Here is a 14,553-nt window from a genome sequence, read left to right as displayed (position 1 = left end):
ATTTCCAAGCTGTTTAAAGGCACAGTCAACTTAGTGTATGTAAACTTCTGACCCACTGGAATTATATAGTGAATTATAAGTGAAATAATCTGTCCGTAAACAATTGTTGGAAAAATGACTTGTGTCATGCACAAAGTAGATGTACTAACCGACTTGCCAAAACTATAGTTTGTTAACAAGAAATTTGTGGAGTGGTTGAAAAACTAGTTTTAATGACTCCAACCTAAATGTATGTAAACTTCCGACTTCAACTGAACATAAGTTTCCTTTTGTTTGAAAATTGGTTTCTTAAGTCCTTTATTGTTGTTGTAATTCATTCTTCACAGTCATGTTTTTCCCCATCTTATTTTAAATAAAGGAAAATACACTTTATGACACTGTCATGAAGCATTATGACCATCCTGTGTCACTTTACTTGGACTAAGAAAATACACTTTATGACACTGTCAAGAAGCATTATGATCATCATAAACATATAAGCCAGATAGGCCTATCAAGTACTGTACATGCCCTTATGTCAATCATCAGTCAAAAATAGGGTGTCTTGTCCTGCTCCTGAAATCTGCTCCTGCATTCATCCTAGACAACAGCAAAAGTGCATTGGGGTAGCTGCATGTCTGATATAACTGTGTGTGCAATTACAATGATAATTTAATATGGTCAATKAAAAAAAATATAACAAACTTACTGTTGACAAGWAGGCTATGGTGTAATGGAATGTTCTGTCTTGTGTGGTAGGTTTTGTGGGTTTTGACACTCTTATGTTGGTGTCATAACCAGCCATGAAATAATGCATTACATGTCACATCAGGTCTAAATATGTGTCATGACAGTGTTTTGACCATATTATTACAGGTTTTGACAAGTTATGTCAGCCGTTATGACATATTATGACAGTCAAGTAAAGTGTTACCAAAGTTTCCTATATTCAACTTCTAAAATACATACAGATTCAGTTTTCAAATTGAGTTCTTTAAATTTAGATTCAAAACCAGAGACAACATCCTGGTCCTTATCCTGACAGGAAAGGTATAGGAGAACAGATAGAATCAAACACTCACTGTGGTAAACAGAAACTTCTGAAGCCAGCAGAAGGTTTCTGAAGCCAATGTGGCATGTTGAATTTATTTTCTTCCTATGAATTTGGCTCTAGCATTTGAACCGTTTTGGCAATGAGCTACTCTSTGGAGCATGGACGTGCCTTCTGATCCCCTCTATGATGATCACAGGCTGCATTAGAAGGGAGTGTCACAACAACAGAAAAATGCAATTTGCATTCATTTCCGTTTCAAATAATGACATACAAGTTCAAATTATGAATGAAATTATTACATTTGTGCATTAAACATAACATAATTTACTGATGAACAGAAGAGGCCTTACTGAACAAACAGTGCTACTGTATACAGCCCCCTCTCCCTGAGGAACTATGACAACACTGTTGTTTAACTGTAGTGAACTATAAGTCATAATTACAATACAGACTTTCACATAATTATAGGCCACATGCCTTCAGTGGACAAAATACAGACAGTCATTTTCATACAATCACCTGTTCTTGAGATCAGATCTACAGTATGTCACTCCTGTGTTGCTTTTTTGGACACTCTCTGACATGTCATGTGATGGACTCCAGATCAGATATGTGATAATTGATTAAAGAATAAGGCCAAAAGGAAATACATATAAACATAAAAGGATTGTCATTGATTAGAGGACTGTTGTTGCACTGTACCATAGTTTCTGGTAGGGTTGCAAAAGTAACTTTCCCAAAACTCCCAGGTTTTCCAGAAATCCTRGTTGGACGAACGCTAGGCCTGTTTTTGCACTGTCTAATAGTTCCTGAAGTGTGTTTGGCGCAGTAGAGTTGAAGCGAGGCGGGAGGCCCGTCGTGGACATGAGGAGCTTAGTGTTAACTACCTCCACCTGTGTCTAAGCCTCTGTCTGACCCCATGTCCATGTATGTAACAAGCGCTCAGTGTGTGTGTGTGTGTGTGTGTGCATGTGTGTGCGACGTCGGCTTCACAGGAACAGACAATCCCACACGGATGTACTGTAAGCGGTTCACGTAAAGGTCAGCAAATAAACATGTAATTACTGTGTTAACTAAGCTAAGGTTTTGCTGACCTGAGAATTCCATGAATAAGAGGGTGTTAGTGTGAGAATGTGTGTAACAGGAATGTGGTGAGCCTACTAGCTTGCCTTGGTTATACCTATCCCATCTGATGCCTCTCTCTCTTTCTCAAACTCCTATGTCTGTTTTTACAAACAACAACTCGGAGTATGTAGCGAACGTAGGGCTATCTGAATAAATACATATATTTTCATTCTGATGTAGTTCAATCAGTAGAGATATGAGTTTAATGGTGGCCCAATACTCTCTGATGCTAGTCCTAGCTACTGAGAAGAAAAATATATCCTTTCTCAATGATACTACTAATTAGAGGTCGACCGATTATGATTTTTCAACGCTGATACCGCTACCGATTATTGGAGGACCAAAAAAGCCGATACCGATTAATCGGCCGATTTTTTAAAATGTATTTGTAATAATGGCAATTACAACAATACTGAATGAACACTTATTTTAACTGAATATAATACATCAATAAAATAAATTTAGCCTCAAATAAATAACGAAACATGTTCAATTTGGTTTAAATAATGCAAAAACAAAGTGCTGGAGAAGAAAGTAAAAGTGCAATATGTGCCATGTAAGAAAGCTAACGTTTAAGTTCCTTGCTCAGAACATGAGAACATATGAAAGCTGRTGGTTCCTTTTAACATGAGTCTTCAATATTCCCAGGTAAGAAGTTTTAGGTTGTAGTTATTATAGGAATTATAGGACTATTTCTCTCTATACGATTTGTATTTCATTAACCTTTGACTATTGGATGTTCTTATAGGCACTTTAGTATTGCCAGTGTAACAGTATAGCTTCCGTCCCTCTCCTGCTCCTACCTGGGCTCGAACCAGGAACACATCGACAACAGCCACCCTCGAAGCAGCGTTACCATGCAGAGCAAGGGGAACAACTACTCCAAGTCTCAGAGCGAGTGACGTTTGAAACGATATTAGTGCGCACCCCGCTAACTAGCTAGCCATTTCACATCAGTTACACCAGCCTAATCTCGGAGTTGATAGGCTTGAAGTCATAAAAAACGCAATGCTTGAAGCATTGCGAAGAGCTGCTGGCAAAACGCACGAAAGTGCTGTTTGAATGAATGCTTACGAGCCTGCTGCTGCCTACCATCGCTCAGTTAGACTGCTCTATCAAATCATAGACTTAATTATAACATAATAATACACAGAAATATGAGCCTAGGTATTAATATGGTCAAATCCGGAAACTATCATCTCGAAAACAAAACGTTTATTCTTTCAGTGAAATACGGAACTGTTCCGTATTTTATCTAACGGGTGGCATCCATAAGTCTAACTATTCCTGTTACATTGCACAACCTTCAATGTTATGTCATAATTACGTAAAATTCTGGCAAATTAGTTCGCAACGAGCCAGGCGGCCCAAACTTTGCATATACCCTGACTCTGCGTGCAATGAACGCAAGAGAAGTGACACAATTTCTCCTGGTTAATATTGCCTGCTAACCTGGATTTCTTTTAGCTAAATATGCAGGTTTAAAAATATATACTTCTGTGTATTGATTTTAAGAAAGGCATTGATGTTTATGGTTAGGTACAGTCGTGCAACGATTGTGCTTTTTTCGCAAATGCGCTTTTGTTAAATCATCCCCGTTTGGCAAAGTTGGCTGTCTTTGTTAGGAAGAAATAGTCTTCACACAGTTCGCAATGAGCCAGGCGGCGCAAACTGCTGCATACACCCTGACTCTGTTGCAAGAGAAGTGACACATTTCCCTAGTTAAAAATAATTAATGTTAGCAGGCAATATTAACTAAATATGCAGGTTTAAAAATATATACTTGTGTATTGATTTTAAGAAAGGCATTGATGTTTATGGTTAGGTACACGTTGGAACAACGACAGTCCTTTTTCGCGAATGCGCACTGCATCGATTATTTGCAACGCAGGACACGATAGATAAACTAGTAATATCATCAACCATGTGTAGTTAACTAGTGATTATGATGATTGATTGTTTTTTATAAGATAAGTTTAATGCTAGCTAGCAACTTACTTGGCTTCTTACTGCATTCGCATAACAGGCAGGCTCCTCGTGGAGTGCAATGTAGTAAAGCAGGTGGTTAGAGCGTTGGACTAGTTAACTGTAAGGTTGCAAGATTGAATCCCCGAGCTGACAAGGTAAAAATCTGTCGTTCTGCCCCTGAACAAGGCAGTTAACCCACCGTTCCTAGGCCGTCATTGAAAAATAAGAATGTGTTCTTAACTGCTTGCGTAGTTAAATAAAGGTGTAAAAAAAAGTCTACAAATAATAAAAATCGGCCAAATCGGTGTCCAAATTACCGATTTCCGCCCTAATTAATCGGCCATTCCGATTAATCGGTCGACCTCTACTACTAATCCCCCAAGTCTTACTCCCCCCCTGCTCCGAGCATATGCAGCGTTCACGTGCTAGTGGGAACTAGGAAACTCTAAATGTCCGACTTGGAAACTAGTTGAGCTCTGAGTTTTTCACTTGAATACTAGAATCAACCAATAGGGAGCTCTAGCACAAATAACTAAACTTCCGAGTTTCGGAACACGCAATACTCCTAGGTCCAGTCCACAAACCTTCCTCAGAGAGAGATAGGGATGAACCATCTTAGAACCCAGTGGGARATTTAGACCTTTTTTAGGACTGTTTACAAAATATTATCAATTAAATCACATTTTATTTGTCACATACCCGTGCTCAGCAGATGTTATTGYGGGTGTAGCAAAATGCTTGTGTTTCTAGCTGCAACAGTGCAATAATATCTAACAAGTAATATCCAAAAATTTGACAACAATACACACAAATCTAAAGTAAAGGAATGGAATTAAGAACATATAAATATTTGGACAAGCAATGTCAGAGCAATACAGTAGAATAGGTTAGAATGCAGTTCTACATATGAGATGAGTAATGCAAAATATGTAAACATTATTAAAGTGACTAGGGTTCCATTTTTAAAGTGGCCAGTGATTTCAAGTCTATAGATATAGGGCAGCAACCTCTAATGTGCTAGTGATGGATATTTAACAGTCTGATGGCCTTGAGATAGAAGCTGTTTTTCAGTCTCTCGGTCCCAGCTTTGATGCACATGTACTGACCTCGCCTTCTGGATGATAGCGGGGTGAACAGCCAGTAGATCGGTGGTTGTTGTCCTTGATGATCTTTTTGTGTCCTGGAGGGCAGTTAGTTTGCCCCCAGTGATGCGTTGGGCAGACCGCACCACCCTCTGGAGAGCCTTGCGGTTGCAGGCGGTGCATTTGCCGTACCAGGCAACTGCATCGACAGTCAGCCTGACAGGATGCTCTCAGTTGTGCATCTGTAAAAGTTTGTGAGGCTTTTAGGTGCCAAGCCAAATTTCTTCAGCCTCCTGAGGTTGAAGAGGCGTTGTTGCACCTTCTTCACCACACTGTCTGTGTGAGTGGACAATTTCAGATCGTCAGTGATGAGTACGCCGAGGAACTTGATGCTTTTCACCTAGTCCACTGTGGTCCCGTCAATTTTAGATAGAAGAGTGCTCCCTCTGCTGTTACATGTAGTCCACGATCAGCACCTTAATTTTTTGACAATGGGTGAGAGGTTATTTTCCTGCCACCACACTCCCAGGCCCCTCACCTCCTCCCTGTAGGCTGTCTCGTCATTGTTGGTAATCAGGCCTACTACTGTTGTGTTGTCTGCAAACTTGATGATTGAGTTGGAAGCGTGCATGGCCATGCAGTCATGGGTGAACATGGAGTACAGGAGGGCACGCATCCTCGTGGGGCATCCTCGTGGGGCCCCAGTGTTTTGAAGATCAGCGAAGTGGAGGTTTTGTTTCCTACCTTCACCACCTGGGGTCGGCCCGTCAGGAAGTCCAGGACCCAGATGGACAGGGCAGGGTTCAGTCCCATGGCCTCAAACTTAATGATAAGCTTGGAGGGTACTATGTTCTTGAGCTATAGTCAATGAACAGCATTCTTACATAGKTATTCTTCTTGTCCAGATGGGATAGGGCAGTGTGCAGTGCGATTGCATCGTCTGTGGATCTATTGGGGCGGTAAGCTAATTGAAGTGGGTCTAGGGTGGCAGGTAAGGTAGAGGTGATCCTAGGGTGGCAGGTAAGGTAGAGGTGATCCTTGAATAGTTTCTCAAAGCACTTCATGATGACAGAAGTGAGTGCTAAGGGGCGATAGTCATTTCATTCAGTTACCTTTGCTTTCTTGGGTACGGGAACAATGGTGGACATCTTGAAGCATGTTGGGACAGTAGCCTGTGATAGGTAGAGATTGAATATATCTGTAAACACTCTGGCCAGCTAGTCTGCACATGCTCTGAGGACGCAGCCAGGGATGCCATCTGGGCCAGCAGCCTTGTGAGGGTTAACATGCTTAAATGTCTTATTCACATTGGCCACGGAGAAGGAGAGCCCACAGGCCTTGGTAGCGGCCGCGTCGGTGGCACTGTGTTATCCTCAAAGCGGTTGAAGAAGGCGTTTAGCTTGTCCGGAAACAAGACGCTGGTGTCTGCGACATGTCTGGTTTTCCCTTTGTAGTCCGTGATTGTCTGTTAACCCTGCCACATACGTCTCGTGTCTGAGATGTTGAATTGCGACTCCACTTTGTCTCTATACTGACATTTTGCCTGTTCGATTGCCTTGCGGAGGGAATAACTACACTGTTTATATTCGGCCATATTCCCAGTCAAATTGCAATGGTTAAATGTGATGGTTCGCGCTTTCMGTTTTGAGCGTTCCTGTATGTTATCACCATCCCACCATGAGTAGTTAATCATGAAACATACACCCCAGCCCTTCTTCTTCTCAGAGAGGTATTTATTCCCATCTGCGCAATGAATTGAGAACCCAACTGGCTGTACGGACTCAGACAGTATATCCCKAGAGAGCCACGTTTCCGTGAAACAGAGTATGTTGCAATCCCTGATGTCTCTCTGGAAGGAAATCCTCGCCCTGAACTTGTCAACTTTATTATCCAGAGACTGAACTTTAGCAAGTAATATATTCGGAAGCGGTGGGTGGTGTGCGCGCCTCCTGAGTCGGACTAGAAGACCACTCCGAGTGCCTCTTTTCCACYGGTGGTGTTTTGGCTCAGCCTCTGGAATCAGTTCAATTGCCCTGGGGGGTACAAACAAAGGATCCAATTCGGGAAAGTTGTTTTCCTGATTGTAATGCTGGTAATGCTGGTGAGTTTCCGCCGCTCTGATATCCAAAAGTTATCTCGGGCTGTATGTAATAACACCAAAACTTTTCTGGGCTAATAATGTAAAAAAKAACACATAAAAAAMGAAATACCGCAAMGTTTCCTAAGAGCTAGAAGCACGGCAGCCCTATCCGCCGGCGCCATACAGTTGAATGGATTACCCAAACAATAACTGAACCAAACAATGACGGATCCAAACAATGACTGAATCAAACAATGACTGACCCAATCAATTAAGTGTCTCTATAAGAAATAACATAGTTGTCCTGTGGCTGTGTGTGGCTGTGTATGGCTGTGTGTGGCTCTGTGTTTCAAGTTTTAATATCACATGCACATGTACAGTGAAATGCCTTTCTTGCCAGCTCTAAACCCAACAAAAGATCAATATAGTACTAAAAATAACATAAGGTAGAACAAAAACAAAAAACAAATAAAAATAAGAACACGAGAAGAAGGAAGCTATATACAGGGTCAGTTCCAACACCACATTTACAACGAGCAGGGATACTGGAGTGATAGAGGTTGTGTGTGTGTGTGTGTGTGTGTGTGTGTGTGTGTGTGTGTGTGTGTGTGTGTGTGTGTGTGTGTGTGTGTGTGTGTGTGTGTGTGTGTGTGTGTGTGTGTGTGTGTGTGTGTGGGGGGTTGTGGTTGGTGTGGTGTGTGTGTGTGTGTGTGTGTGTGTGTGTGTGTGTTGGGGTACACATGTACAATACAATACAATAAAATACAGTGCCTTCAGAAAGTATTCACACCCATTTACTTTTTCCACATATTATTGTGTTACAGYCTTAGATTTTTTTTATCATTGACCTACACACAATACCCCRTAATTTCAAAGTGGTATTATGTTTTTAGAAATGTTTATAAGTTAATACAAAATGAAAAGCTGAAATGTCTTGAGTCAATAATTAAGTATTCAACTCCTAAGTATTCACCCCCACAGACTCACTCTGTGTGCAATAATTGTGTTTAACATGATTTGTGAATGACTACCTTATCTCTGTACCTCACACATACAATTATCTGTAAAGTCATTTCGAGCAGTGAATTTCAAAAACAGATTCAACCAAAAAGACCAGGGATGTTTTCAAATGCCTCGCAAAGAAGGGCACCGATTGGTAGATGGGTAAAAAAAAAAATAAGACAGTGAATATTACTTTGAGCATGGTGAAGTTATTAATTACACTTTGGATGGTATATCAATACCTACAAAGACACAGGCATCCTTCCTAACTCCGTTGCTGGAGATTAAGGAAAGCACTCAGGGATTTCACCATGAGGCCAATGGTGACTTTAAAACCGATACAGAGTTTAATGGTTGTGATAGGAGAAAACTGAGGATGGATGAACAACATTGTAGTCACTCCACAATATTAACCTAATTGACAGAGTGAAAAGAAGGAAGCCTGTACAGATTTTTTTTTTTACAAAAGATGCACCCTGTTTTCAACAATGCACTAAAGTAATACTGCAAAAAAATGTGGCTGTCACGACTTCCGCCGAAGTCGGGTCCTCTCCTTGTTCGGGCGGCGCTCGGCGGTCGGCGTATTTAACCCTCTGTTCCCCCCCATGTCTTTGTGTGGGATTGTTTATTGTAAGTGCTTATGCACGTGTTGATTGGTGCACGAYGGGTTTTGTACCCAAATGTCTTGTTATTTTTATGYCGTGGGTTTTGCTATTAAACTGCTCGGGCTATTACCAAGTTCTGCTCTCCTGCGTCTGACTTCCCTGCCACCGGTTACGCACCCCTTACAGTGGCAAAGCAACTTTTTTTCCTGRATACAAAAGTGTTATGTTTGGGGCAAATCCAATACAACACATTACTGAGTACAACTCTCCATATTTTCAAGCATAGTGGTGGCTGAATCATGTTTTATTTTTGTATTTTTATTTAACCTTTATTTAACTAGGCAAGTCAGTAAAAAACGAATTCTTATTTACAATGATGGCATAGGAACAGTGTGTTAACTGCCTTGTTCAGGGGCAGAACGATCTAGCAACCTTTCGGTTACTGGCCCAACGCTCTAACCACTAGGCATGTTATGGGCAGTGGATCGGGTGGTTGTTGTCCTTGATGGCATGTTATGGGTATGCTTGTAATCTTTAAGAACTGGGGAGTTTGTTTATGAAAAAAWTTWACAGAATGGAGCTAAACACAGGCAAAATCCTAGAGGAAAATCTGGTTCAGTCTGCTTTCCACCAGACATTGGGAGGTTAATTAATCTTTCAACAAGACAATAACCTAAACACAAGGCCAAACCTAAACTGGAGGTGCTTACCAAGAAGACAGTRAATGTTCCTGATTTGCTGAGTTACAGTTTTTACTTAAATCTACTTGAAAATCCATGGCCAGACCTGAACATGTTACTGAGTTTGAAGACTCACCGCTGTAATCACTGCTGTAATCAGTTGTAATCTGTAATCACTGCTGTAATCCGTTGTAATCTGTAATCTGTAATCACTGCCAAAGGTGCTTCTACAATACTCAGGGGTGTGATTATTCACAGTATGTGAATGAGATAGTATGTGAATGAGATACATTCCAACAACATATTTTCACTTTATCATTATGGGGTATTGTGTGTAGATGGGTGTGAAAATAATATATTTAATCAATTTTGAATTCAAGTGGTATGAATACTTTCTGAAGGCACCGTACAAGGGACACATATGCTTGATGCTTGGCCTGGGAACTCATGTCCTTTCATTCCCCTTCTTTGTCTCTCACACAATGAAGTTCAAAAGTGAGGCTGAGCTCAGTGGAGTGGATTTACCATCAATATGCTTGAAATGAATGACAACAGAAACTAGCTATTCTTGATAGAGACAGAAATAATCAGGTAAACATAAACAATGCTAGTGAAGTTAGCATGATAGCCAGTTGTGTTGTGTGGCTGAGCTTGCTGTCATTCTGCTAGAGCACCATAGTCAGAATTCTGTGAGAATGTTCTTTCTTAGATATAAGACATAGTCTAACTGTTTACTTCAGTATACTGCAAGCGATTGAGAGGGATTCACATGCTTCAGGGTAACTAAAATCCCCTTAAACGTTGTAAGGATATGGGCTGGACCTAGAAAGGCCTCTGGACTCACAAGAGACAGAATGACTCAATTTAGTTATTGAGGCAATTGAGTACAGCCCTGTTTAACAATGGGTATTAGCTCCTATGAAGCAGGGAGCAACTGCAACAGGATTCTTCTGTAACACATAGGAGTATGTCCACAAGATAGAGGCCATTGTCTCTCTGAAAAAAGGCTAAAGCATAAGGGCAGAGCTGATCAAAAACTGCCAAACAACCTGGTTGCTGTTCTCTCCCATTTGAGAAGCCARAGGGAGGGAAACCCTTATCTAGCAGAGACAGAGCCAGCATGAGCCTGACTAGCTTAAATATAGTACTTACTGCTTTCACCAGAACAATTTCCACTGTCACACCAACAGCATGTTGGGACTTGTGAAGGCTGCTGCTGATAAATGTCAAGCAGAGATGATAACTTTAACAAAGATATTCAAATAGCACYCATATTTTCACACATAACATTTTGACACACATTTCACATGTGTGTTTGTATACATCCGAAAACATCTGCCCTCTTGCCTAAAGTTAGTGTKCTGTCTTTTTGAACATTGTYTTTTATCACACTAGGCCAACTTTAATGTTGTTWTCAAAGTAGGCTAAGTAACTTCTAATACAACTTTGTGGTGTTTGTTTACCACTTGAGTCAACAAGCAAACGTATTCAATCGTTCAGAGAGCATTCTGGGTGGGCTATAAAGTGTTGAGGATTAGGTTATAACAACATCACAGCTGAATTTAATTAAAAACTTTCGAAACAAAGCAACATAGCACTGCCTGAATCGAATGAGAAACGTAGGCTACGTGCCTAATTTGCTCTTTGTTAGAAACAATGTATCCGTTAACGGTTACAATACACCCGCGCTTKGACAGTAAATTGAACACATTTGTAGCAATGGAATGTTGTGACCTCACTCTACCTCCTTCAGTTGGTCGAGTTCCTGCCGAACAGTCTCGAACTCGGTCTCCAACTCGTCATAACGCTGTTTGAGTTGTTGCTTCTCTTCGAGCACCGCCAGCCCGTATTCCGCCGCCTGGATCTTCTCATGAGTCGTCTCGCTCAGCTCCCGGGATAGGCGCTCTAATTCCGCCCGAAACCACTGCGGCCCGGCCTCTGCCACCAGAGTCGCCTCGGGATATTCCTGTTCCTCCACAGACATCTTGGCCAGCCGGTTCCGCCAACAACAGCGATAACGGACCCAGCCCTTGAAGGAGCACAGAAAAATATCCTATACAAATAAATCAGTGCCTTCTGTATTTGAACTGCATGGCTGTGTTTTTGTCTGTCTCGTCGGGACCTCCACTTTTTTTGATGTGAACAAAAAGTTCAGCTATCTATCAGCCGGTACCGTTATAAGATTGCATCTTCAGCTCGTTCCATAGTCGATCTCTATCTTCCTCCCCCACCTACGTCATGCCACTAGAGGAAATTAAATAAACGGAGATCGTCGATTTGGAATACGGTGCGTTTCAGGTCTACAATTGTGCGCCATGGGAGATGTAGTTTTTCCCCCATTACGATTTGATGAAAGACTACGCCCACTGTTTAGCATATGGACTTCAACTACCATGGTCCTTCGGGAGTTGATGAGCCGTAGCGCTTAAACGCGGTCTATGGAAGAAACATATGGTTAAACCCTACTGTCAATGGTAACCCCTACAGGCCCACAGTCCCCTGGAAACACGGATTATTTAACAAGACTGCCATCTAGGGATTTAAAACGATACTGCAGTACAGTTATGATCGAGTTATTACAAGTGCAATGTGGTTAATCTGTGTGAAGGCCCATCTGTGCTTGCCTGACGACTCACACTAAATTATTCTGCTGCTACAGTACTTACTAGAGAATTACTTCTCTGTATTGTTATATCATCATCAGAACATCATAGCATTAAAGAGCTCAGTGCAAAAAAAGTAAGCATGAGTCATTTCCCACATGACTATACTCATTTGAAATCAGAACATAGGGCAAGATTATGATTTTGAGATKATTTATATACTAATTAAAAATAATGATTGAGTTTGTTGTTGTGGTCGGTTACAGGGGTTCAGTATGTGGTGGTGTTCAAAAGAATGGTAGAGTTCTGTCTGTGGTCAGTAACGGGAGTTCAGGTGACTGTAGAATGGCACTAGACAGACAGGGCCAATGAAACATACCAGCGCTAGGGTGTGTCCCCTCAGGAGTTCCATGTAGACGGACATAGACCATGGGCTCTCCTTTTGAAGGCTGCCTGAAGAGGTTACTCTGGAACGTACAGTTATGAATATAACTACTGTTCCCTGAAGGAGGAAACAWGGTATAACATACTATGGGGAGTCAATAACCAATCTTTTTCACCTTGAAGCAAACTGAAACGATGCCCATCGTCCCAATGGATGCAGAGCCCGCCTTCGGAAGCCCCGCCTTCCTGGCTATAATACCAGGGCTAGCATCCATTCCTCAAATCAGTACCACTCTTCAGCAAGCCCAAACTCCCTGTCTGTGTGAGGCAAAAATATGTTATACCTCGTTCCCTCCTTCAGGGAACAGCAGTCATATTCATAACTGTACATTCCCTTTCATTCGGTCACTCGGTATAACATACTATGGTGACATACAATCATGCCCCAAGCCAGCTCAGAAGGTACCAAACTAGGAGACCCACGGCAGCCCATGCACACATAGGTTCCACCGGCAATAAAAGAGGGGTTACAGAAGCCAACTGTCAGAGCCTCATAGGGCCTGAGCCCATATAGGGAACCAGAACCTGCTGCAACTTGGCTAATTTCAGCTTGCTCCTTTAACCTGACACCACTGACACGATACCACTGTAGCCCAAGTCTCTAGACCCCACGGTTCCAAGAAAAACACTTACCTTGAGAGACTGAAATGTCAGAACTAGTACAAGGAACCTCAAGTCCAAAACAACAGAACACAACCCGAGGCTCAAACCCACAGGAAATCTGCAGTAACCTGGAAACTGTGTACTTGCGGGCTGCCACGGCAGCCCAACGCTCACCTCAAGCCCACAGGAAACTGTTAACCAGGACAAAAATGCTACCTAACATCGACCCAAGTCCATAGAACTCTATCGAATCCAAAAAGGCTCACACTAAGACCTGAGGAGTTTGGAATGACAGAACTCACACAAGGAACCCACAGGGAAACTGTGTTAACTCAGATAAATGTGCAACCTGTACGCGATGCCTAACACCCACTTTCAGACCCAGCCATAAGAACAATATGAGCCACACTGGGAGCAGTTACATCCAAGCGATAAAACCCCACAAAGGCATGTGGAGAACCCCAACTCGCTGCAGCACAGATATCACCAATTGTTATGCCCTTGAACAATGCCCAAGAAGCTGCCACACCACTAGTGGACTGAGTACATTTACATTACATTTAAGTCATTTAGCAGACGCTCTTATCCAGAGCGACTTACAAATTGGAAAGTTCATACAYATTCATCCTGGTCCCCCAGTGGGAACCCCAGTGGGAACCAGTGGAGTACACACAGCGCTAGGCAACTCTTGTCCTTTGCTGTCAGATACTGGCATATGCCTCCACAATCCAATGAGAAAGACCCTGCTTAGAAAGCGCACTACCCTCAGCTAGATTAGCAAAACAGACAAAAAAATCTGGTGACTAACACGGATATCCTTGGTCCTATCCAAATATGTGCGTAAATTCCTGTAGTCCACAATCATCTCCTTTGTCTTGATCACCTTGAGGGAGAGGTTGTTGTCCTACCACCACACGGCCAGGTCTMTGACCTCCTCCCTATAGGCTGTCCGTCTGGCCTTGTGAATGTTGACCTGTTTAAAGGTCTTACTTACATCGGCTGCAGAGAGCGTGATCACACAGTCTTCTGGAACAGCTGGTGCTCTCATGCATGTTTCAGTGTTATTTTCCTCGAAGCGAGCATAGAAGTAGTTTAGCTCGTCTGGTAGGCTCGTGTCACTGGGAAGCTCTCGGCTGCGCTTCCCTTTGTAGTCTGTAATGGTTTGCAAGCCCTGCCACATCCGACGAGCATCAGAGCCAGTGTAGTACGATTCGATCTTAGTCCTGTATTGACGCTTTGCCTTTTTGATGGTTCGTCGGAGGGCATAGCGGGATTTCTTATAAGCTTCCAAGTTAGAGTCCCACTCCTTGAAAGCGGCAGCTCTAGCC

General features: G+C 42.2%; 1 protein-coding gene across 1 annotated transcript in view; it reads right to left on the bottom strand.

Annotated features, from left to right (window-relative positions):
- The window catches only part of LOC111970409 (protein bicaudal D homolog 2-like), a 41,461-nt gene extending 29,604 nt beyond the window's left edge, over positions 1-11,857 (bottom strand). Inside the window, exon 1 of the mRNA XM_023997118.2 lies at positions 11,320-11,857. Coding sequence (XP_023852886.1) covers positions 11,320-11,559 — 240 coding nt within the window. The 5' untranslated portion in view covers positions 11,560-11,857. The remainder of the gene's footprint in view (positions 1-11,319) is intronic.
- Between the last annotated feature and the right edge of the window lie 2,696 nt (positions 11,858-14,553).

This window comes from Salvelinus sp. IW2-2015, linkage group LG11 (assembly GCF_002910315.2).
Source record: "Salvelinus sp. IW2-2015 linkage group LG11, ASM291031v2, whole genome shotgun sequence".
NCBI classification, from domain to species: domain Eukaryota; kingdom Metazoa; phylum Chordata; class Actinopteri; order Salmoniformes; family Salmonidae; genus Salvelinus; species Salvelinus sp. IW2-2015.
This window is presented reverse-complemented; position numbering and strand designations above follow the sequence as displayed.